Source organism: Rana temporaria, chromosome 8 (assembly GCF_905171775.1).
Source record: "Rana temporaria chromosome 8, aRanTem1.1, whole genome shotgun sequence".
NCBI classification, from domain to species: domain Eukaryota; kingdom Metazoa; phylum Chordata; class Amphibia; order Anura; family Ranidae; genus Rana; species Rana temporaria.
This window is the reverse complement of record NC_053496.1, coordinates 60,989,545-61,012,908: the sequence shown is the minus strand read 5'-3', so window position 1 is coordinate 61,012,908 and position 23,364 is coordinate 60,989,545. Positions and strand designations below refer to the sequence as shown.

General features: G+C 45.1%; 1 protein-coding gene across 1 annotated transcript in view; it reads left to right on the top strand.

Moving 5' to 3' along the window:
* SFXN2 (sideroflexin 2) overlaps positions 1-23,364 on the top strand; it is a 98,762-nt gene that overhangs the window by 7,599 nt on the left and 67,799 nt on the right. The window contains exon 2 of the mRNA XM_040361883.1: positions 15,713-15,888. Within this exon, the coding sequence (XP_040217817.1) occupies positions 15,728-15,888 (161 nt within the window). The 5' untranslated portion in view covers positions 15,713-15,727. The remainder of the gene's footprint in view (positions 1-15,712; positions 15,889-23,364) is intronic.

Here is a 23,364-nt window from a genome sequence, read left to right as displayed (position 1 = left end):
GTAAATCAACAACAGAATAGCTTAAACAGAAAATACGCTCCGTGGAGTGGCCCAGTCAGAGTCCTGACCTCAACCCGATTGAGATGCTGTGGCATGACCTCAAGAAAGCGATTCACACACGAAAATCCCAAGAATATTGCTGAACTGAAACAGTTCTGTAAAGAGGAATGGTCAAGAATTACTCCTGACCGTTGTGCACGTCTGATCTGCAACTACAGGAAACGTTTGGTTGAAGTTATTGCTGCCAAAGGAGGTTCAACCAGGGTTCACATACTTTTTCCACCTGCACTGTGAATATTTACATGGTGTGTTCACTAAAAACATAGTAACATTTAATTCTTTGTGTGTTATTAGTTTAAGCAGACTGTGATTGTCTATTGTTGTGACTTAGATGAAGATCAGATCACATTTTATGACCAATTTGTGCAGAAATCTATATCATTCCAAAAGGGTTCACATACTTTTTATTGCAACTGTATGTGTGAAATGTACAGATGGGGACACCAGGGAACATTTTAGGTCACGGCTTGGCGTGCCTTTTATCTGCTTGTGATTGATTTCTGTGGGTAATGATTGATTGCTCAATGGTCACTTTGCACTTCTTACCCATTGTATAGTGTACTTCAGTGGCGGCCCGTCCATAGGGGGCGCCCGGGCGCTGCCCCCCCCCTCCCCAGGCAGTAAAAAAAAAAAAATATAAAAAAAAAAAATCGAAAAAATATTTTTTTTTTTTTTTTTTAAACATGTCCCTTTAAGAAACGATTTTTTTTAAAAAAAAAAGTCCTTATTGCACTGTGTATGGGCGCCGGGCACAGTGCGGTATTTTGTAGCGCTACGTCTGTGCAATCACAAGATTGCAGTAGCAGACGGCAGCTAAAATATGCCTTTGTGGCGCAAACCGATGCGCCACTGTTCCCGGCGCGATGGCTTGTATTATAGCCGGGCGGGTGCAGTGACTGCACACAGTGTGATAGAACTATGTCACCGCCCAGTGGGCGGTGCTTTCTTTCACACAGTCAAAGGACAGTCGGGAAGTGACGTCACCTCAGTCAGATCTGCAGCTCAATACTGCTCCGCCTGAGAGGATCTGCTGCAACGAGGTAGGAAGGAGGAACTGAAGCCTTCCCCATCATTATATTTTATATATCACGTGCAGTGGAGTGTGGGGGTTGGTATGCGGGGTGGTGGAGGGAGATCTGCTTCTGTGTCCCGGGAATCAACTCTGCCCTAAAATCAGAGATTCACCCGACAGTGTGCTGCTGTGTCAGAGACATGTGTCAGGCAGGAGAGGGGAGAGAAGGGGGGCCATGGGGGACTGATCTAATACTTCTCTTATTCATTACTAAATCCCTGGTGAAGGACAGTGATACATCTCCCTCTCTCTCATCTATCTATCTTCATATCTATCTATCTTCATATCTATCTATCTATCTATCTATCTATCTCTCTTCATATCTATCTATCTATCTCTCTCTCTCTCTTCATATCTATCTATCTATCTCTCTCTCTCTCTCTATCTATCTATCTATCTATCTATCTATCTATCTATCTCTCTTCATATCTATCTATCTATCTATCTATCTATCTATCTATCTATCTATCTATCTATCTATCTATCTATCTATCTATCTATCTCTCTTCATATCTATCTATCTATCTATCTCTCTCTCTCTCTCTCTCTCTATCTATCTATCTATCTATCTATCTCTCTTCATATCTATCTATCTATCTCTCTCTCTCTCTATCTATCTATCTATCTATCTATCTATCTATCTATCTATCTATCTCTCTTCATATCTATCTATCTCTCTTCATATCTATCTATCTATCTATCTATCTATCTATCTATCTACATGTCTGTCTATTTATATATCTACATGTCTATTGATCTTCATATCTTTCTACATGTCTGTTTATCTATCTATCTATCTATCTATCTATCTATCTATCTATCTATCTATCTATCTATCTATCTATCTATCTATCTATCTATCTATCTATCTATCTATCTATCTATCTACATGTCTGTCTATTTATATATCTACATGTCTGTCTATTTATATATCTACATGTCTATTGATCTTCATATCTTTCTACATGTCTGTTTATCTATCTATCTATCTATCTATCTATCTATCTATCTATCTATCTATCTATCTATCTATCTATCTATCTATCTATCTATCTACATGTATGTCTCTCTAGTTTATCTATCTATCTGTCTGTCTGTCTATTTATCTACATGTCTGTCTCCTCTATCTATCTATCTATTTATCTACATGTCTATCTATCTATCTATCTATCTATCTACCTGTCTGTCTGTAGGCCCTATTGCGGGCGAGTGATCGGGGGGGGGGGGGGGTTGGTTGTGGTATTGTTTGCGCCCCCCAAAAAAAATGGAGCACCAGCCGCCACTGGTGTACTTCCAAGGCTGCTTCACATACATTTCTGATGAACATTTCACATGCACGGATGCACTTATATGTTGCAAAAAAGTTATTTATTATGCATAATAATAATAAAAGTGCAGTGCAAATAAAGTCCTTGACTGAAGAATCAGGAATTAAGATGACACCCAGTGAAATAGCAAAAATCTTCAGCAAATGTGATGATGATATCCTCCACCGGTATAAGAAATGCCTCCTTACCAGATGAGTTGGACCATATCTTTTCACAAGTGGTCAAAGACAGCTTGTTCTCACCATAAGGGAGATGGTGCAGTGGAGTCCAATGCAGTAGTGAATAGTAGGTCTAATGCGGAATAAAAAAATAAAAACACGTTCTAAGTGTAGACTGTATTTATTCCAGGGAAAGGTAAAAAACAGCGCTTCACCATACTACAGTCAGTCTGGTATGTCTGCAGACAATCTGCCAGAAAACAACTGACCAGTAGGCGATTGGCAATATAAAATAAAATAAAAACTCGGAGCAACAGCCATGAGCAGCAGCAGAAAGGATGCGGGTGATGTCACAGGGAAAGCTCCTCCCCGTACGCACGTTACGTCCGGATTGGACTTCGTCAGCGGTGGGTGGACTTGCAATCAATTTAGTTTTATTTGTAACATCTGTGCGCTGATTGCTGTTTTTTCTAGTATTGACATTTATTATGCATAAAAACGTATGATAATGCAGATACTTGTACAGCAGGTAGTGTCTGCATGTACCTTTTGTAGGGGTCCATGTGCTTTTTTTTTGTGCTGAAAATGCCCCCCTCGGCTTATACTCGAGTCACCTTTTTGCGCTTAATCTCCCAGACTTATGGGACCCGGTTCTGGCTTGGCTCACATGTAGCCCCACTCTTCCTCTGCAAGTGTGCAAATTGTTGGTCGGGGAGCACTGATTTTTCAAAGCCAGGCACCCCTTCTATAGACTCCCATGTTAAACGTCAGTCTAGGCATGGGCACAGTGAGGCATGCAGATGAGGCACAGTGAGGCATGCAGATGGACACCCTAGGCTTATACTCAAATCAATATATACTCCCATTTTTTTTGTGGTAAAATTAGGTGCCTCAGCTTATATTCGGGTCGGCTTATACTTGAGGGATAAGAGAGCATCTTCACGCAGGGCTGTAGTCCTAGGGAGGGGGTGAGCACATTCTGCTTTACACCATGCAAAACGGCTCAGATGCTGGTGGAAAGCAAAAAGAGGAGAGACAGGAAATGGCATTTTCAAACCTGGATTACTGTATTTTGGGGGTCAAAAGGAAAAACGAGGTAAGTGATATTTAAATGCTCTTGCTTACAGAAATCAATTGATCTAATAAAAAACAAACCTTTAGTGTCCCTTTAAGACCCATCTCATTGCTCCCATTCACCTCTAAACCTCTAGAACACTTGGGGCCCTTTCACACGTATGGACCGTATGTCCGCATTTTCATCCGTCCGTTGCGGATGAAAACGGGACATACATGGGTCCCTATGTGATTACGGGTGTCAGCGGATGACCATCCGCTGACACCCGTAATTTGTCCGCCTCCGCAAAGATCCGCATTTGCGGACGGAAGAAAACCCTATTTTTTCTTCCGTCTGCCGGATCGGATCGGATGAACACGGACATACGGTCCGTGTTCATCCGATCCCCCATAGGGAGAGCAGAGGAAAGACAGGGCGGTCCCTGCACAGTGTGCGGGGACCGCCCTGTCAGCTGCCAGCTCAGCGGGGATTTTACGGAGGATCCCCGCTGAGCTTTTGCGGACACACGGATGCGGATCATTACTGATCCGCCCGTGTGAAAGGGCCCTTAGTCTACAACCGTCTTAGCTCCTACCTCAGTGAAAATAACCACCTTCACCCCTTACAGTCTGTCTTTTGCTCGCAGCACTCCACGGAAACTGCCTTACTAAAACTCACTAACAATTTACTAACTGCTAAAACCAACAGCCAGTACTCCATACTCCTTCTACTTGACCTCTCTGCGGCCTTTGATATCGTTGACCACCAGCTCCTTCTCAATAAACTCCATTCCCTTGGCCTCCAAGATTCTGCTCTATCCTGGTTCTCTGCCTACCTATCACAGCGTTCCTTCAGTGTTGCCTACAACTCTGTCTCCTTCTCTCCATTGCCCCTTTCTGTGGGGGTTCCCCAAAGCTCTGTTCTTGGACCCCTTCTCTTCTCTATCTACACCTCCTCCCTTGGTTACTTGATGATCGCCCACGGCTTCCAATACCACTTATATTCCGATGACACCCAAATCTATCTGTTTACTGTTCACCTTACTCCTTCAGTCTCCTCTCGCATAACTAACTTACTAACTGACATATCAGCATGGATGTCGCACCACTTCCTTAACCACTTCCATACCAGGTACTTACGCAGCTTCCCGCCCAAGCCAATTTTCAGCTTTCAGCACTGTCGCACTTTGAATGGCAATTGCGCGGTCATGCTACACTGTACCCAAACAAAATTGGCGTCCTTTTTTCCCCACAAATAGAGCTTTCTTTTGGTGGTATTCGATCACCTCTGCGATTTTTTTTTTTTGCGCAACAACTAAAAAAAGGCTGAAAATTTGGAAAAAAAATTACGTTTTTATTTTTTTCTGTTAATTTTTTTGTAAATAAGTTTTCTCTTTCAATTACGGGCACTGATATGGCGGCACTAATGGGCACCGATGAGATGGCACTGATGGACATCGATGAGGTAGTACTGACGGGCACAGATGAGGTGGCACTGATTGGCGGCGCTGGTATGCGACACTGATGGGCACACATAGGCGGCACTGATGGGCACACATAGGCGGCACTGATGGGCACACATAGGCGGCACTGATGGGCACACATAGGCGGCACTGATGGGCACTCATGGGCGGCACTGGGCACTCATAGGCGGCACAGATGGGCACTCATGGGCGGCACTGATGGATACTTATGGGTGGCACAGATGGGCACTGATAGGTGGGCACTGGGCATGGATGGGCACTGTGGGGTGGCACTGATGGACACTGGGGTGGCACTGATGGACACTGGGGTGGCGCTGATGGACACTGGGGTGGCGCTGATGGACACTGGGGTGGCAGCACTGATTTTTGCCAGGTTGCCAGTCAGTGCCCATTTGTGGGCACTGACTGGCATCTTTTTTTTTTTCTTTATGCTTTTTTTTTTTTTTTTTTTTTCTGTCATTTTTTTTTTTTTGCCCACCCTGGTGCTCCAGGGTGGGCATCCCTGGTGGTCCAGTGTGGCGATCCGATGGGGGGCTGCGCTGATAAACAATCAGCGCTAACCCCCCCTGTCAGGAGAGCCGCCGATCGGCTATCCTCTACTCGCGTCTGTCAGACGCGAGTGAGGAAGAGCCATCGACGGCTCTTCCTGTTTACATCGTGATCAGCCGTGGTTGGACACGGCTGATCACGTGGTAAAGAGTCTCCGCCGGAGGCTCTTTACCGAGATCGGAGATGCAGGGTGTCAGACTGACACCCCGCATCACCGATCGCCGCGATGCGCGCCCCCACGGGCGCGCGCGGCATGAAATCCTGCAGGACGTTCTAGAACGTCCTGTCAGGATTTCATAACCACTTCCCGGACGTAAATCGGCCATAGGCCGGGCGGGAAGTGGTTAAAGTGGATGTAAACCCGAAAAAAATATATATATATATATTTTTTTTATGTCACAATGTAGAGTATAAGATTTCCTATCATCTGTGCCCAGTCTTGCCACACAGAGTTAATCCAGCTCTGAGCAATCCTATTTTATTGTTCAGTGAAATAAAAACAGACTTGCAGAGAAAAAACTTAGTCCGTTCCGCCCCTTTGCTGTGAGTGACAGGTTATTTACATATCTTATGCACTAGCCTGGAGACATTATTTTTAAATTCTCACCCCCACTCCTTTTCTGAAGTCATGTGGTTACTTTTCTGGATTTTGACTGGATGTTGGTGATCATAGCAGAATTTAGTGTAAGGAATACACAGGAAAAAATGCATGTTGACAAGGGGAGTGTAGAAGAGGGCAGGGAGTCTACTGACATCACGACTCCACCCACAGAGCTCCAGACAACAGATTCACCCACATAATCTGCAGTTTTTCAGTTCTTATAACAGACAGAGGGGAGACATTTGACAGGTAAGAATACATGCAGGAGTCATCTATATCCTTATAGATCAGCACTATGGCAGTAGTTTAGAAAGGATGGGAGTGGGTTTACATCCACTTTAAACTAAATCTCTTTAATACTGAGCTATTAATATTCCTCCCTGCCCGTGCCCCCCTCCATGACTTTGCCATCAATATCAACAATGCAACCATCAGTCCCTCCCTTCACGCCAGGGTACTGGGTGTAATCCTAGACTCTTTGACATTTCAGCCTCAAGTCCAATCGTTGTCAAGTTTGTAGAATTCACCTCCGTAACATTTGTAAAATTCGCCCCTTTTTAACAAATGAAACCACCAAACTCCTCATTCACTCCCTTGTTATCTCTCGCCTTGACTATTGCAATTCCCTTATCTTTGGCCTAACTCTACATAGGCTATCCCCTCTTCAGTCTATCCTGAATGCTGCTGCCAGATTTATCCACATTACCAACCGCCCAATATCTGCCAACCCTTTTCTCCAATTCCTACACTGGCTCCCAATCGCCCAGCGAATTAAATTCAAAATACTAACCACAATGTACAAAGCCATCCACAACTCTGCCCCGAGCTACATCACCAGTCTTGTCTCCAAATATCACCCAAACCGGCCTCTCCGCTCTTCTCAAGACCTTCTACTGTCAAGCTCTCTCGTCTCCTCCTCCCATGCTTGTCCTCAGGATTTCTCCAGAGCCTCTCTCATCCCCTGGAACTCACTACCTCAACCTATCCGGCTATCCCCTACTCTTGTTACCTTCAGGCGATCCCTGAAAACTCATCTCTTCAGGGAAGCCTATCACGTCTCCAACTAATCTTTTACCACTTCCATCAGCTCATTCCCCACAGTTGCAACCTTTTGTACCCTCTGTCCCACCCTATTAGATTGTAAGCTCTTCTGAGCAGGGCCCTCTTAATCCTCTTGTATTTTATTGTATTATAACTGTATTGTATTATAACTGTTTTGGGAAAGGGAATCATTTAAAACCAACAATGAATTTTACTGTATAGGATGCCAGCTGCAGTCTGTCCATAGAGGGCGCTGGAGCGCCGCCCCCTCTGGCTCCGCACCGTCACTGAAAATAACATACATTCATGCATTGCATGAATGTATGTTATTATTTCCAGCTGCTGTTGGTCTATTCAAGGTGGCCGGACATTGAGCGCCGACCACCTGAATAACGGCAGCTGATTGGCTGTGTGGAGCCGTGTACAGCCCTCGTCCTCCCGGATGTCTTATCCAGGGAACGTATGGGGTGTGTTCCTTGGATAAGACTGACGGGCGTCTCAGCCAATCAGGTTCGCCGATTCTAGTTATTGGTAACCTGATTGGCTGAAGCGTCACCAAGGCGGGAGAAGAAGACATCGAGGGACGTCGAAGGATTAAGGTAAGTGCATTTTACAGGGCACAGCGGCGACAATGGGCACAGTAGTGACAATGGGCACAGTGGCAACAATTAAAGGGCACAGTGACATGCACAGTGGCAACAATGGGCACAGTAGTGACAATGGGCACAGTGGCATCAATGGGCACAGTGGCGACAATTAAAGGGCACAGTGGCGACAATTGAGGGGCATAGTGGTGACAATTAGCACAGTGGCGACAATTGAGGGGCACAGTGGCTGCGTTTGATGGCATGGCACAGTGGTGACAATTGATGGCACAGTGGCTGTGTTTGATGGCATGGCACAGCGACTGCGTTTGATGGCATGGCACAGCGACTGCGTTTGATGGCATGGCACAGCGACTGCGTTTGATGGCACAGCGACTGCGTTTGATGGCACGGCACAGCGACTGCGTTTGATGGCACGGCACAGCGACTGCGTTTGATGGCACGGCACAGTGGCTGCGTTTGATGGCACGGTGACTGCGTTTGATGGCACGGTACAGTGACTGCATTTGATGGCATGGCACAGCAGCTGCGTTTGATGGCATGGCATAGTGACTGCGTTTGATGGCATGGCACATCGGCTGCGTTTGATGGCATGGCACAGTGACTGTGTTTGATGGCATGGCACAGTGATGGGAATTGATGGCATAGTAACTGCATTTGATGGCATGGCACAGTGGTGTTAATTGATGGCACAGTGGCTGCGTTTGATGGCATGGCACAGTGGTGACAATTGATGCCACAGTGGCTGCATTTGATGGGTACAGTGAGGCTGCAATTTTTTTCTTTTTTTTTACGTTTGCGCCCCCCAAAAATTTTGAGCACCAGCCGCCACTGTAGGATGCACAGTGTTTATTTGCTGGAGGAAAGCCAATGCTTGTTCCCTTCTGTATGGAGAGAAGCAGAAAGGTAAATGAGAGCAGAAATTATTACACGCAATGCCACTTGATTTTAATTGTAGGCCGAGGTTGGCCGTGTGCAGCCTGATTATTCCAGGTGAGGCCTAAATTTGGAAATGGGACACTGTAGGAGCTTCCTAAATGACATCTGACATTTGAAGATCTCCCCAGTGTATGCTCTAATTTATCACACTACTTCTGTCTGTGATTGATTGCGCAATCAGAAATCTCCCATGGGGTACATACACACAGGCGTATAAAAACATGGCAACTAGATCTTCCTGGCAGAAGCTGTACATGTTGAGAAACGTTTCCATGCATACAGGGTTAATGCAACCAATTGGTTTTAAGCTATTGCCGCCTAGCTTCTTCCCTTATTATGACGCATGTTACTTGTGTACAAAGGATAACATTTACACTGTATGCATGTATATGTTGGTACAGACATTTGCATGTGTACAGCCAAAAATATGTAGGATTTTTTTTTCTTTTGCCTTTTTATATACCTGAGTGCAAGTTATCTTCATGCATCTGCGTGCATAAGCAAATAGAAAACTATACACCTGTGTTAATAAATAAAAGTGAATTCTTGCGCATAATATGTAAAACACTCTAATAATCAAAAGTGCATAAGTAATGAGTGGTGAAAAAATAATCCAAAGTGCAATAAAAACGAGATTAAATCATATAAATAAATAATAGTTCATGTGTGATGTGGCAGTAAATACTGCTAAAGGTGAAGAACTGAAAGTCCACAGTCCCAGAGAGGAAAGATACCGTATCAAAGAACTTCTGTCTGGTCTCCCAGAACTCTCACCTCACTAACGAATAAAGCCAGCAATACGAATAGCCTTAGATGTCTTTTAACATTCCACACAAACACTCCAATGGTGCCTCTCCATCCAGATAACCAAAGCCTTATCCGGTCTCCTCACGCCTCGTACACACGACCGAACATGTCCGCTGAAACTGGTCCGCGGACCAGTTTCCGCGGACATGTCCGACTGTGTGTAGGGCCGACCGGACAGGTTTCCAGCGGACAAAAGTTTCTTAGCATGCTCACCTCTGCGGTTTTTATTTTTTGCTCTATAAACAAACTGTAAATTTTGAAAAACAATAAAACATTTCACTTTTTGCTATAATAAATATCCCCCCCCCCCCCCAAAAAAAAACAAATGTCTTCATCAGTTGAGGCCAATATGTATTCTACATATTTTTGGTAACAAAAATCACAATAAGCGTATATTGAAGTTACAGCGTCTACAAAATAGGGGCTATATTTATGGCATTTTTATTATTGATTTATGAATTTCTTTTACTAGTGATGGCGGTGATCAGCGATTTTTTTTTTTTTTTTTTTTTTTATTTATTTCTTTTGGGACTGCAACATTTCAGCTGACAGATCGGACATCTTTGACACTTTTTTCTTTTTTTCTTTTGGGACCATTGCCATTTATACAGCGATCAGAGCTAAAAATAGCCAATGATAAATGGCACTGGCAGGAAAGGGGTTAACACTAGGGGGCAATCAAGGGGCTAAGTGTTCCCTGGGAGGTGTTTCTAGCTGTGGGAGTAGAGAAAGATCCTGATTAAGGATGAGCTCCAGCATGTTCGCAAACCCCACGTGCAGAACCCGCCAGGAAGTCGGCACTGCGCTGCGCTAATCACAGGCAGTGAGACATTTCCCAATCTCTGCAGCAACGCATCGTGACAATGTTTCACTACCTGTGATTAGCGCAGCGCAGTGCCAACTTCCTGGCGGGCTCTGCACGTGGGGTTTGCAAACACGCCGAAACTCATCCTTATTCCTGATCACTAGCAACGGACGATCTCTCTCTACTTCTCTGACAGAACGGGGATCTGTTTGTTTACATTGACAGATCCCTGTTCTGGCTCTCTGTGGAGTGATTGCAGGTGGCCGGCGACACACCGCGGGCGCGTGCTTGCTATTGTTCTTAAAGTGGCCGACGTACAGCTACGGCGATTTGTGCTGAACTGCCGCAATATAATGACGGTGACTGGTCGGCAATCGGTTAAGGTAAAAAATGTTTTATGCTTTAGAACCGCTTTAAGGCTTCATACACACTTAGCTTTAAAAACACTTTTTTTAGGGTCTTCTGATGTTTTTCTGATACTAAACACCTCGCCATGTTGGCCAATGTGTCCACACACACACACTTAGCTGTCACTCAGACTCCTATGATAAGAGAATGGGGGCATGGCTTACTAGTGCTGTGTGTCTATGGAGGCACACAGTCCAGCTTGGGAGTGTGTGTATACAGGAGGTACCCGCAGGAGGAGTAGCAAAGCGAGCCCGTGAAGGACTGCCAGAGAGAAGGTAAGGGGCCACTCTGTGCAATATTGAGACGGGCAAGTGCAGTATTCACAAAGCACTTGCTCCGTAAGTTGCGGCGGCGTAACGTAAATCTGCCGGCGTAAGCGCGTTGAATTCAAATTGTCAAGAGGTGGGCGAGTTTTATGTAATTAAAACATGACCCCACGTAAATGACGTCTTTAGCGAACGGCTCATGCGCCGTTCGTGAAAGAATCCCAGTGCGCATGCTCGAAATTCCGCCACAAATCATCAATGCTTTCGACGTGGACGTAATTTACGCAAAGCCCTATTCGCGAACGACTTACGCAAACAACGTAAAAAAATTCAAAATTCTAGCGGAGACGACGTCCATACTTAACATTGCGTACGCCTCATAGAAGCAGGAGTAACATTGCGCCGGAAAAAGCGTTACGCAAACGACGTAAAAAATTCCCCCGGGCGCACGTACGTTTCGGAATCGGCGTATCCAGTGCATTTGCATATTCTACGCTGAAAGCGACGGAAGCGCCACCTAGCGGCCAGCGTAAATATGCAACTAAGATATGACGGCGTAAGAGACTTACGCCAGTCGGACCTTAGGCACATTTCGGCGTATCTTGCTTTCTGAATACAGAAAGAAGATACGCCGGCGCAGATTTGAATTTACGCGGCGTATCAATAGATACGCCGGCGTAAATTCTCTCTGAATCTAGCCCCATGTTTTTACTGCTTCCCATGTGCTTCTGTAAATGAGCCCTTAGTATACAATGTTTTTTTTTATAAACAGTGTGTGTGTGTGTGTGTGTGTATATATATAATACATTATTTTACATGAGCAGAATAATAAAGTACACTTGGATGTAAAAGTTTTGCTTCACCAAGTCCTTTCCAAAAGGAGTTACTAGTTACTTGGGTGAATTAATTCTGGGCAATAAATCACTTTTTAACAGGTGGACGTCCTTACTTTGACTTTTCTGGTTGGATGTTATTATCTGAGTCAGCAGTGGTTCTTTCAGTTCTCTGTTCACCAAATAACAGTATTGTAGAGGTCACTGTATACGGTTCTTAACGAGATCTTTAAATAGACGGCCATGTATAGTGCTCAGCACATTGAAGTCTTGTGAAATGCTTCTATTTAAATTCTGTTACATATGCTTGGCTGGTTTTTATACGTTTTTGACATCCGTATCATTTACATTATTTTATTATTCATATGCTTTAAAGTGCCACAAACTCCCCTCCCCCCGCCCCCCAAATATAATATATATCGTATCTCAAGCCTTCATCTCGCACCATCTGTTCACTTTAACTTTAGCGATAAATAGCACATCGGATTATTCCTATTATACAGGATTTCTATAGCGCCATCTTCAGGGGGGAGTTGGTTTAAATCTCGATTTATAAAATGATTTAAATCATTAGTAAAATGGCTGGATTTAAAGGGGTTGTAAAAGTTTCGATTTTTTTTTTTTTTTTTTTTTTTAATAACAAACATGTCCTACTTACCTCCACTGTGCAGTTTGTTTTGTACAGAGTGGTCCCGATCCTCCTGTTCTGGGGTCCCTCGGCGGCTCTCTCTGCTCCTCCCCACTTCAGATAACCCCCCTGGGAAGCTCTCTCCCAAGGGGGTTACCTTGCGGGCACGCTCCTTAATCCTACATTCGGCAGCAATAGCCACCAATTGCAGGTCTCGGCCCCGCCCCCACCCCCATGTGATTGGATTTGATTGACAGCAGCGCAAGCCACTCTAGGGAGGTATGTTAATGCCAGATCACCAGGTGAAAATGGAAGGGAGAAAAGACTAAAAACGGAAGACTGTTGCAGCCACCACGTCTAATGATTGGCAAGCTGGAATATATTACATTTTTGGTTTTGGGTGTAATACCCATTTAATGCACCCAGATTGCTCCTCAAGGGTTGCCACCAGTGTGATCGAGCCCTAGGCTGGCACTGATACCTGATTTGTATCGTCCAGTACGAGTACTGATACCTTTAGCAGTGCATTTTGAGGCCATACAAAATTAATGAAGTCAAATCGCACTGCAAAGAATCACATGTGTTTAAACAGAAATGTGGCGCGATTCCTGTCCGAATTACATGCAGTTTCCCACACCACTCCTGTGTGAACCCAGGCTGAAATCACTATGATAAACCTGGGTTCACACAGGAGCCGTGCGGGAAACTGCGTGCGATTCAGACAGGAATCGCACCGCATGCGTTTGTTTGCAGTGCCATTTCAGCCAATTCATTTTATATGGGCTCAAATTGCACCGCAAAGGTATTGGTTTGGGGTATCAGAGGATTTTCATACACGTGAAAATGCTTTATGGGTATCGGTACCACCTTACCGAGCCCTAAGCCAATTTGTCGCCTCCTCATCTGTTTTAACCCCCCAAAAAAAAATGGCCCACCGTCCATTACATGCTGTTGTAGCGTGGCCCCATTTACTTGCATTAGATTGGAAGCTCTAATGAGCAGGACCCTCTGATTCCCCCTGTATTGAATTGTATTGTCACTGGGGTCTGCCCTTATGTTGTAAAGCGCTGCGCAAACTGTTGGCTCTACAGTATAGAAATCCTGAATAATAAAAATAATTAGTCATGTGGGCCGCTGTACCAAATGCAGCATACCATTACATTTTTGCCATGGCCATAAAGCAAGCATCTCGGCAACAGCATGTGTACAGCCTTGAGCAGCTGCATACCCTTTTTTTTAGGTGGGCCATCAAGGGGTAGTAAAACCACGGCTTAACTGTCCCCTTGTGAGTGAGCCCTAACAAATAGGCTGGTGCTGCTTATCTAGTACAGAGTGTTACGAGGGGAGTAGAGAGCAGAGTGCAGGGGTTACCAGAATAAATAGAGTCAATCTCCCCAGAGTCACAGACAGCAGTGAAAAACCTGCCAGGGGTCCTAACCCCTCACTACTCTATACACAACATTAAGCCCACGTTCACATCGCGCCGATTTGGCATGCTATTTGACATGCCAAATCAGCAGCTATTGCCGGCAATGGCACCGTCTGAATCGGTGCGACGGCGACTTTGCAGCGCCACACCGATTTTCCAAAAGTAGTTCCTGCACTATTTTTGGTGACTTCAGGGGCGAATTCTATAGACATCTGTACAGGAACCGGCACACATGTCTCTGAAATCGCTTCGGAAGTCAGACTGACATCGGGCGAGTTCAACTGAATTTCTAACCCGCATTCAGTAAGAACCTGGGCTAAATTGGTTTTGGCTTTAAAGGGTCACTAAAGGAATTTTTTTTTAGCTAAATAGCTTCCTTTACCTTACTGCAGTCCTGGTTTCATGTCCTCATTGTTCGTTTTTGCTTTGATGTTGCTGTAATCCTCTGTTCTGAACACTTCCTGGTTGTCTGTTTCCTGATGAAAAAAGTCATGGGAGCTTTCTCTCTGTGGTCACTAATCAAGGAGGTGTGATTACTGTTAGGTAGATTCAGGTACAATGGCTGAAAGTTACGGCGGCGTAGCCTAGCCTGTTTAGGCTACACCGCCGAATATTAGTTAGGCTAGTAATGATTCTCAATATACTTACCTGCTAATTTACGGCGGCGTAGCCTAAAACGAGCGGGCGTAAGGGCGCCTAATTCAAATGGGTTGGGGGGGGCGTGTTTCATGGCAATGAGGCTTAACCTCACGTTTTTGACGTTTTTTGTCACTGCGCATGCGCCGGACAACTACATTTCCCAGTGTGCATTGCAGCTAAGTACGCCCTACGGGCCTATTGATTTCGACGTGGACATTAACGACAAAAATCCCGATTCGCGGACGACTTACGCAAACGACGTAAAAATTTCGAATTTCGCGGCGGGAACGGCGGCCATACTTAACATTACTATTCCACTAGAGCCTAGCACTAACTTTAAATGGCCTATCTCTTACGTAAACGGCGTAAAAGTACTGCGTCGGCCTGGTGTACGTTCGTGAATCAGCGTATCCCCTCATTTACATAATCTACGCCGGCTGCAATGGAAGCGCCATCTAGCGGCCATCAGAAACATTGCAATCTAAGATAGGACGGCGCAAGCCGTCGTATCTTAGATATGTTTAAGTGTATCTCTGTTAGAGAATACACTTAAACATAGGTCGGTGCAGATTCAGAGTTAGGTCGGCTTATCTGTAGATAAGCCGGCCTAACTCTTTCTGAATCTACCTATGTGTGTCTAAAACCCCTCAACAGGGGTTTCGTTTTACAAACCATCACTGCCCTGTATTGGCTCTGTATGCTCTGTACATCACAGAAGCAGGAAACAACATGCAAAAACAAAACTGAAACTGTAGGTACATTATATGATTGATTTGTATCTGTTTTTAATCATTTTTAAAGGGAATCAGTTAACTATTATGTGTCTATACCCTGTAAACAGTTATTTCAGAAAAAAAAAAATTCCTTTACAACTCCTTTAAGTGTACAGTACTTGAATGGATATTCTAGAGAACACAGTCTACCTTCTTATATAAAGTCTCTTTTATCGGACACATCGCAGCATTTTGTTTTGATTTCACAATCATCTTGTCTCTAATTTCATTTAGGAAAGGCGAGGAAGTATGGAAGTCGATGTTTCCAGGTTTAATATTGACGCCCCAAGATGGGATCAGAGTACATTCATCGGTCGCTTGAAGCACTTCTTCAATATTACAGACCCCAGGACAGCGGTTGTGTCTGAGCAGGAGCTGGACAGAGCGAAGCTGCTTGTTGAGGCTTGCAGGTAATTGCAAAGTATTTTTATTTTTTTCTATCTATAACCCTAAAACTGAGAATACATTAGATCAGCCCTTCTTTACCAGGGCTCCCCCTCAGATTACCAGGGGTTCCCAATGAGCAATGGTGAATAGACCTACCTACAGTGCATCTGGAAAGTATTCACAGCGCTTCACTTTTTCCACATTTTGTTATGTTACAGCCTTATTCCAAAATGGATTAAACTCATTATTTTCCTCAAAATTCTACAAACAATACCCCATAATGACAACGTGAAAAGTTTGTTTGAAATCTTTGCAAATTAAAAATAAATAAAAAAATCCCATATACATAAGTATTTACAGCCTTTACTCAATGCCTTGTTGAAGTGCCTTTGGCACTAATAACAGCCTTAAGTCTTTTTGAGTTCGATGCTACAAGCTTGGCACACCTATTATTGGGCAGTTTCTTCCATTCTTCTGTGCAGGACCTCTGAAGCTCCATCAGGTTGGATGAGGATCGTCGGTGCACAGCCATTTTCAGATCCCTCCACAGATGTTCAATCTAGTTAAAGCGGTAGTTCACCCTCCTTCACCCCATTATTCCATTACTTTCGGCATCGTAGCGCGAGCTACGGTATGCCGGTCTTAAATTTTTAATCCCCGTACTCACTGTGCTATTGTTGATTGAAGAATCCGACTCCCGCGGGGAATGGGCGTGCCTATGGAGAGGGAGGATGATTGACGGCCGGCTCTGGCACGTCACGCTCCCCGAAGACAGCCGGAGTAGGTCTCGGCTATTCACAGCGCCTGCGCACAGGCTATGCGCAGGCGCCGTGAATAGCCAAGCCTATTTCGGCTATTTCCGGAGAAGCGTGACGTGCCAGGGCCGGCCGTCAATCACCTTCTCTCACCATAGGAACGCCCATTCCCCGGATTCTTCAATCAACGATAGCACAGTGAGTACGGGGATTAAAAATTTAGGACCGGCATACCGTAGCTCGCGCTACGATGCCGAAAGTAATGGAATAATAAAAAAAAACATATTTTTTTTTTTTAACAGGGTGAACCCCCGCTTTAACCACTTGCCGCCCGCCAATGACAGATTGACGTCGGCAAAGTGGTTGTAGAATCCTGACTGGACGTCATATGACGTCCTCAGGATTCTGAGCCGCTGCGCGCCCCCGGGGGGCGCGCATCGCAGCGATCGTTGCTGCGGGGTGTCAGTCTGACACCCCACAACACCGATCTCGGTAAAGAGTCTCTCACGGAGACTCTTTACCACGTGATCAGCCGTGTCCAACCACGGCTGATCACGATGTAAACAGGAAGAGCCGTTGATGGCTCTTCCTCACTCGCGTCTGACAGACGCGAGTAGAGGAGAGCCGATCGGCGGCTCTCCTGACAGGGGGGGTTCGCGCTGATTGTTTATCAGCGCAGCCCCCCCTCGGATCGCCACATGGACCACCAGGGAAGCCCACCCTGGACCACCAGGGAAGGGCAGATTAAAAAAAAAGCCCGAAAAAAATCAGTGCCCACAAATGGGCACTGACTGGCAACATAGGTAAATCAGTGCCGCCCCACAGTGTCCATCAGTGCCACCCCACATTGTCCATCAGTGCCACCCCACAGTGCCCATCCATGCCCAGTGCCCACCTATCAGTGCCCATCTGTGCCACCCATAAGTAGCCATCAGTGCCACCCATAAGTGCCGCCTATGTGTGCCCATCAGTGCCGCCTATGTGTGCCCATCAGTGCCGCCTATGTGTGCCCATCAGTGCCGCCTATGTGTGCCCATCAGTGCCGCCTATGTGTGCCCATCAGTGCCGCATACAAGCGCCACCAATCAGTGCCACCTCATCTGTGCCCATCAGTACTACCTCATCGATGTCCATCAGTGCCATCTCATCGGTGCCCATCAGTGCCGCCATATCAGTGCCCGTAATTGAAAGAGAAAACATACTTATTTATTTAGTTGTTGCGCAAAAAAAAAAAATCGCAGAGGTGATCAAATACCACCAAAAGAAAGCTCTATTTGTGGGGTAAAAAGGACGCCAATTTTGTTTGGGTACAGTGTAGCATGACCGCGCAATTGCCATTCAAGGTGCGACAGAGCTGAAAGCTGAAAATTGGCTTGGGCGGGAAGGTGCGTAAGTGCCCTGTATGGAAGTGGTTAAAGTCTGGGCTCTGGATGAGTTACTCAAGGACATACACAAAGCTGTCCCGAAGCCGCGCCTTTGTTATCGTGTGCTTGGGGTTGTTGTCCTGTTGGAAGATGAACCTTTGCCCCAGTCTGAGGTCCAGAGCGCTCTGGAGCAGGTTTTTATCATGGATGTCTCTGTACATTGTTGCATTCATCTTTCATTCGATCCTGACTAGTTTCCCAGTTCCTGCCGCTCCAAAAAATCCCCACAGCATGATGCTGCCACCATCATGCTTCACGGTAGGGATTGTATTGGCCAGGTGATGAGCGGTGCCTGGGTTTTCTTCAGACATGGCGCTTGTCATTCAGGCCAAAAAGTTCAATCTTTTCATCAGACCAGAGAATTTTGTTTCTCATGATCTGAGAGTCCTTCAGGTGCCTTTTAACCACTTAAGGACCGCCTCCTGCATATATACGTCGGCAGAATGGCACGGCTGGGCACAAGCATGTACCTGTACGTCCTCTTTAAGTGCCCAGCCGTGGGTCCGAAGCTCCGTGACCGCGGACCCGATCACCGCCGGAGTCCCGCGATCGATCCCCGGAGCTGAAGAACGGGGAGAGGTGTGTGTAAACACAGCTTCCCCGTTCTTCACAGTGGCAGCTTCATTGATCGTGTGTTCCCTGATATAGGGAAACACGATCAATGACGTCTCACGTCCAGCCCCGCCCCCCCACAGTTAGAAAAACATATGAGGTCACACATAACCCCTACAGCGCCCCCTAGTGGTTAACTTCCAAACTGCAATTTTTCATTTTCACAGTAAACCATGCATTTTTATAGCATGTTTTGCTGTGAAGATGACAATGGTCCCAAAAATGTGTCAAAATTGTCCGATGTGTCCGCCATAATGTTGCAGTCACGAAAAAAATTCGCTGATCACCGCCATTAGTAGTAAAAAAATAAAAATGATAAAAATGCAATAAAACTATCTCCTATTTTGTAAACGCTATAAATTTTGTGCAAACCAATCGACAAACGCTTATTGCAATTTTTTTTTTCCAAAAATAGGTAGAAGAATACGCATCGGCCTAAATTTAATATATTTTTGGGGGATATTTATTATACCAAAAAGTAAAAAATATTGCATTTTTTTCAAAATTGTCGCTCTATTTTTGTTTATAGCGCAAAAAAAACGCAGAGGTGATCAAAATACCACCAAAAGAAAGTTATTTGTGGGGAAAAAGGACACCAATTTTGTTTGGGAGCCACATCGCACGACCGTGCAATTGTCAGTTAAAGCGACGCAGTGCCGAATCGCAAAAACTGGCCAGGTCCTCTACCTGCATAAAGGTCCGGGTCTTAAGTGGTTAACAAACTCCAGGTGGGCTGCCATGTGCCTTTTACTGAGGAGTGGCTTCTGTCTGGCCACTCTACCATACAGGCCGGATTGGTGGAGTGCTGCAGAGATGGTTGTTCTTCTGGAAGGTTCTCCTCTCTCCACAGAGAAACACTGGAGCTCTGTCAGGCCTCGTACACACGACAGAGTTTCTCGGCAGAATTCACAGAGAAACTCGGTCAAAACCCGGATTTTGCCGAGAAACTCTGTCGTCTGTACACTTTTGGCTCGATGGAGCCGCCGAGGAACTCATCGAGAAAATAGAGAACATGTTCTCTATTTTCTCGTTGTTCTATGGGAGAAGGCGGCCCGCCGAGCTCCTCGGCGGCTTCATCCCAGAACTCGACGAGGAACTCGACGTGTTTGGCACGTCGAGTTCCTCGGCCGTGTGTACGGGGCCTCAGAGTGACCATCGGGTTCCTGGTAACCTCCCTGACTAAGGCCCTTCTCCTCCGACTGCTCAGTTTGCTGGGCGGCCCACTCTAGGAAGAGTCCTGGTGGTTCCGAACTACTTCCATTTATGGATGATGGAGACCACTATGCTCATCAATGTACCCTTCCCCAGATCTGTGCCTCGATACAATCCGGTCTCGGAGGTCTACAGATAGTTCCTTGGACTTCATGGCTGGGTTTGTGCTCTGATATGCACTTTAACTGTGGGACCTTCTAAACATCTCAAGAATGATCCGTGGAAACAGGATGCACCTGAGGTAAATTTTGAGTGTCATGGCAAAGGCTGCGAATACTTATGTAAATGTGATATTATTTAGTTTTTATAAATTTGCAAAGATTTCAAACAAACTTCTTTCACATTGTCATTATGGGGTATTGTTTGTAGAATTTTGAGGAAAATAATTTAATCAATTTTGGAATAAGGCTGTAACATAACAAAAAGTGAAGCGCTGTGGATGCTTTCCAGCTGCACTGTATACTAACTCTTCTACAGTGGTCATTAACCCCTTCCCGACCGCCGCCTGTACATATACGTCGGCAGAATGGCACGTACAGGCACATTGGCGTACCTGTACGTCCCTGCCTAGACGTGGGTGGGGGGTCCGATCGGGACCCCCCCCGCGACTTGCGGCGGTCGGGTCCCCTCGGGGAGCGATCCGGGACGACGGCGCGGCTATTTGTTTATAGCCGCTCCGTCGCGATCGCTCCCCGGAGCTGAAGAACGGGGAGAGCCGTGTGTAAACACGGCTTCCCCGTGCTTCACTGTGTCGGCGCATCGATCGCGTCATTCCCTTTATAGGGAAGACACGATCAATGACGTCATTACTACAGCCACACCCCCCTACTGTTGTAAACACACACACAGTGTACACCAAATCCTACAGCGCCACCTGTGGTTAACTCCCAAACTGCAACTGTCATTTTCACAATAAAGAATGCAATTTAAAAGCATTTTTTGCTGTGAAAATGACAAAAATCCCAAAAATGTGTAAAAATTGTCCGAAGTGTCCGCCATAATGTTGCAGTCACGAAAAAAATCGCTGATCGCCGCCATTAGTAGTAAAAAAAATAAAAATAATAAAAATGCAATAAAACTATCCCCTATTTTGTAAACGCTATAAATTTTGCGCAAACCAATCGATAAACGCTTATTGCGATTTTTTTTACCAAAAATAGGTACAAGAATATGTATCGGCCTAAACTGAGGAAAATATATTTTTTTTTATATATGTTTTTGGGGGATATTTATTATAGCAAAAAGTAAAAAATATTGAATTTTTTTCAAAATTGTCGCTCTATTTTTGTTTATAGCGCAAAAAATAAAAACCGCCGAGGTGATCAAATACCACCAAAAGAAAGCTCTATTTGTGGGAAAAAAAGGACGCCAATTTTGTTTGGGAGCCACGTCGCATGACCGCGCAATTGTCTGTTAAAGCGACGCAGTCCCAAACTGTAAAAACACCTTGGGTCTTTGGGCAGCAATATGGTCCGGGGCTTAAGTGGTTAAAGTGGAGGTTCACCCTCAAAAAAAATTCTGACATCACATGGAGTCGAGCCATCCTACCGACAGAATGCCGGTGTTTTGTTTTTTTTTCTCTCAGCACATACCTCGTTATCACGATTTTCGCCCCCTGGCAATCCCGTGGGACTGGGCGTTCCCAGGCACTGCCTGTGATTGACAGGCTTCCGAACGGCGCATGCTGCGCGTCACAGGTTGCCGAAAAAACCCGAACGTCGGTGCGGCTCTATATGGCGACTGCTCACCGACGTTCGGGTTCTGTCGGCAACCTGTGACATGCAGTATGCGCCGTTCAGAAGCCTGTCAATCACAGGCAGTGCTTGGGAACGCCCACTCCCGCGGGATTGCCGGGGGGTGAGAATTTTTTTTGAGGGTGAACCTCCACTTTAAAGGGGTTGTAAAGTTTTTTTTTTTCTAAATGGGTTCCTTTAAGCTAGCGCATTGTTGGTTCACTAACCTTTTCCTTCCATTTCCTTTATAAATGTTTTTTTTCTTTTGTTTTCTTTGTCTGAATTTCTCACTTCCTGTTCCTCCTCAGTAAGCTGTTCTGGCTGACTAACCACCAGCCAGAACAGCTCAGATGATGGGGGGAAGCTTACTGAGGAGAAACAGGAAGTGAGAAAGACAATAAAATAACCCCTTTAAAGGGAGGAACAGGAAGTGATAAATTCAGACAAAGAAAAAAAAAAAATTTAGAAGGGAAATGGAAGGAAAAGGTAAGTGAACCAACAATGCACTAGCTTAAAGGAACCTATTTAGAAAATAAAAAACAAACCTTTCCAACCCCTTTAATGTTGTGGAACGCCACCATTTTTCCTTTCTGCACCTCTGTTATTATTTTATTTAATTCTAAGATTATTACAAAAAAAATTGTTGTACATAGGAGGGTGTAACGTACCCCCAAGGTATCAAATATGCTAGGCATGCCTATTAACTCGAGAAGGGATGGGGTGAAAAAGGCGCCAGAACAGCCAATAGTGTAGCACTGTTCAAAGTGTTACTAAACCCACAACAGTAAAATCAGTGTGTATATGCAGTAAAGCATGCTTGTTATAATCACCGTGGAACCTAAGGGGTTAATCCTCTGCATTGTGTAAAAAGGCTGTTTGATCCTGTCTTCTCTGATACTGTCTTCTATGGAAAGACGTCAATGGAATGTACATTTGATTACTCTCAAAGTTTAAAAAAAATTATAAACTGTACAAGAAGAAACAACACATTTAACCACCCTGCAAAATGGACACCAGCCACGGGTAGTGTGCTCAAACCCTACAGGTTCACAAGGACATATTTAACCACTTTACCCCCGGACCATATTGCTGGTCAAAGACCAGAGCACTTTTTGCGATTCGGCACTGCGTCGCTTTAACTGACAATTGCGCGGTTGTGCAACGTGGCTCACGAACAAAATTGGCGTCCTTTTTTTCCCACAAATAGAGCTTTCTTTTGTTGGTATTTGATCACCTCTGCGGGTTTTTGTTTTTGCGCTATAAACAAAAATAGAGCGACAATTTTGAAAAAAAAATAATATTTTTTACTTTTTACCATAATAAATATCCCCCAAAAATATATAAAAAAACATTTTTTTCCCTCAGTTTAGGCCGATACGTATTCTTCTACATATTTTTCGTAAAAAAAATTGCAATAAACGTTTATTGATTGGTTTGCGCAAAAGTTATAGCGTTTACAAAATAGGGGGTAGTTTTATGGCATTTTTATTAATATTTATTTTTTACTAGTAATGGCGGCGAGTAGTTAAAATCCTGTAGGCCACGTGATCTTTTGTCACAGGACACTCAAAGTCCAGGAGCACACACTCTCAGGGCCGGCCTTAGGTGTTCAGGCGCCCTGTGCGAGCTAATCCTGTGGGGCCCCCCCCCCCCCCCCCATCTTCACTCCTCGCCCCCTGGTCACCTAAACATACACAAAGAGGAAAAAAAACAGTTTGCATATCGCAGTGCGATCTGTCAGTTTGGACAAGAATCGGATCCAT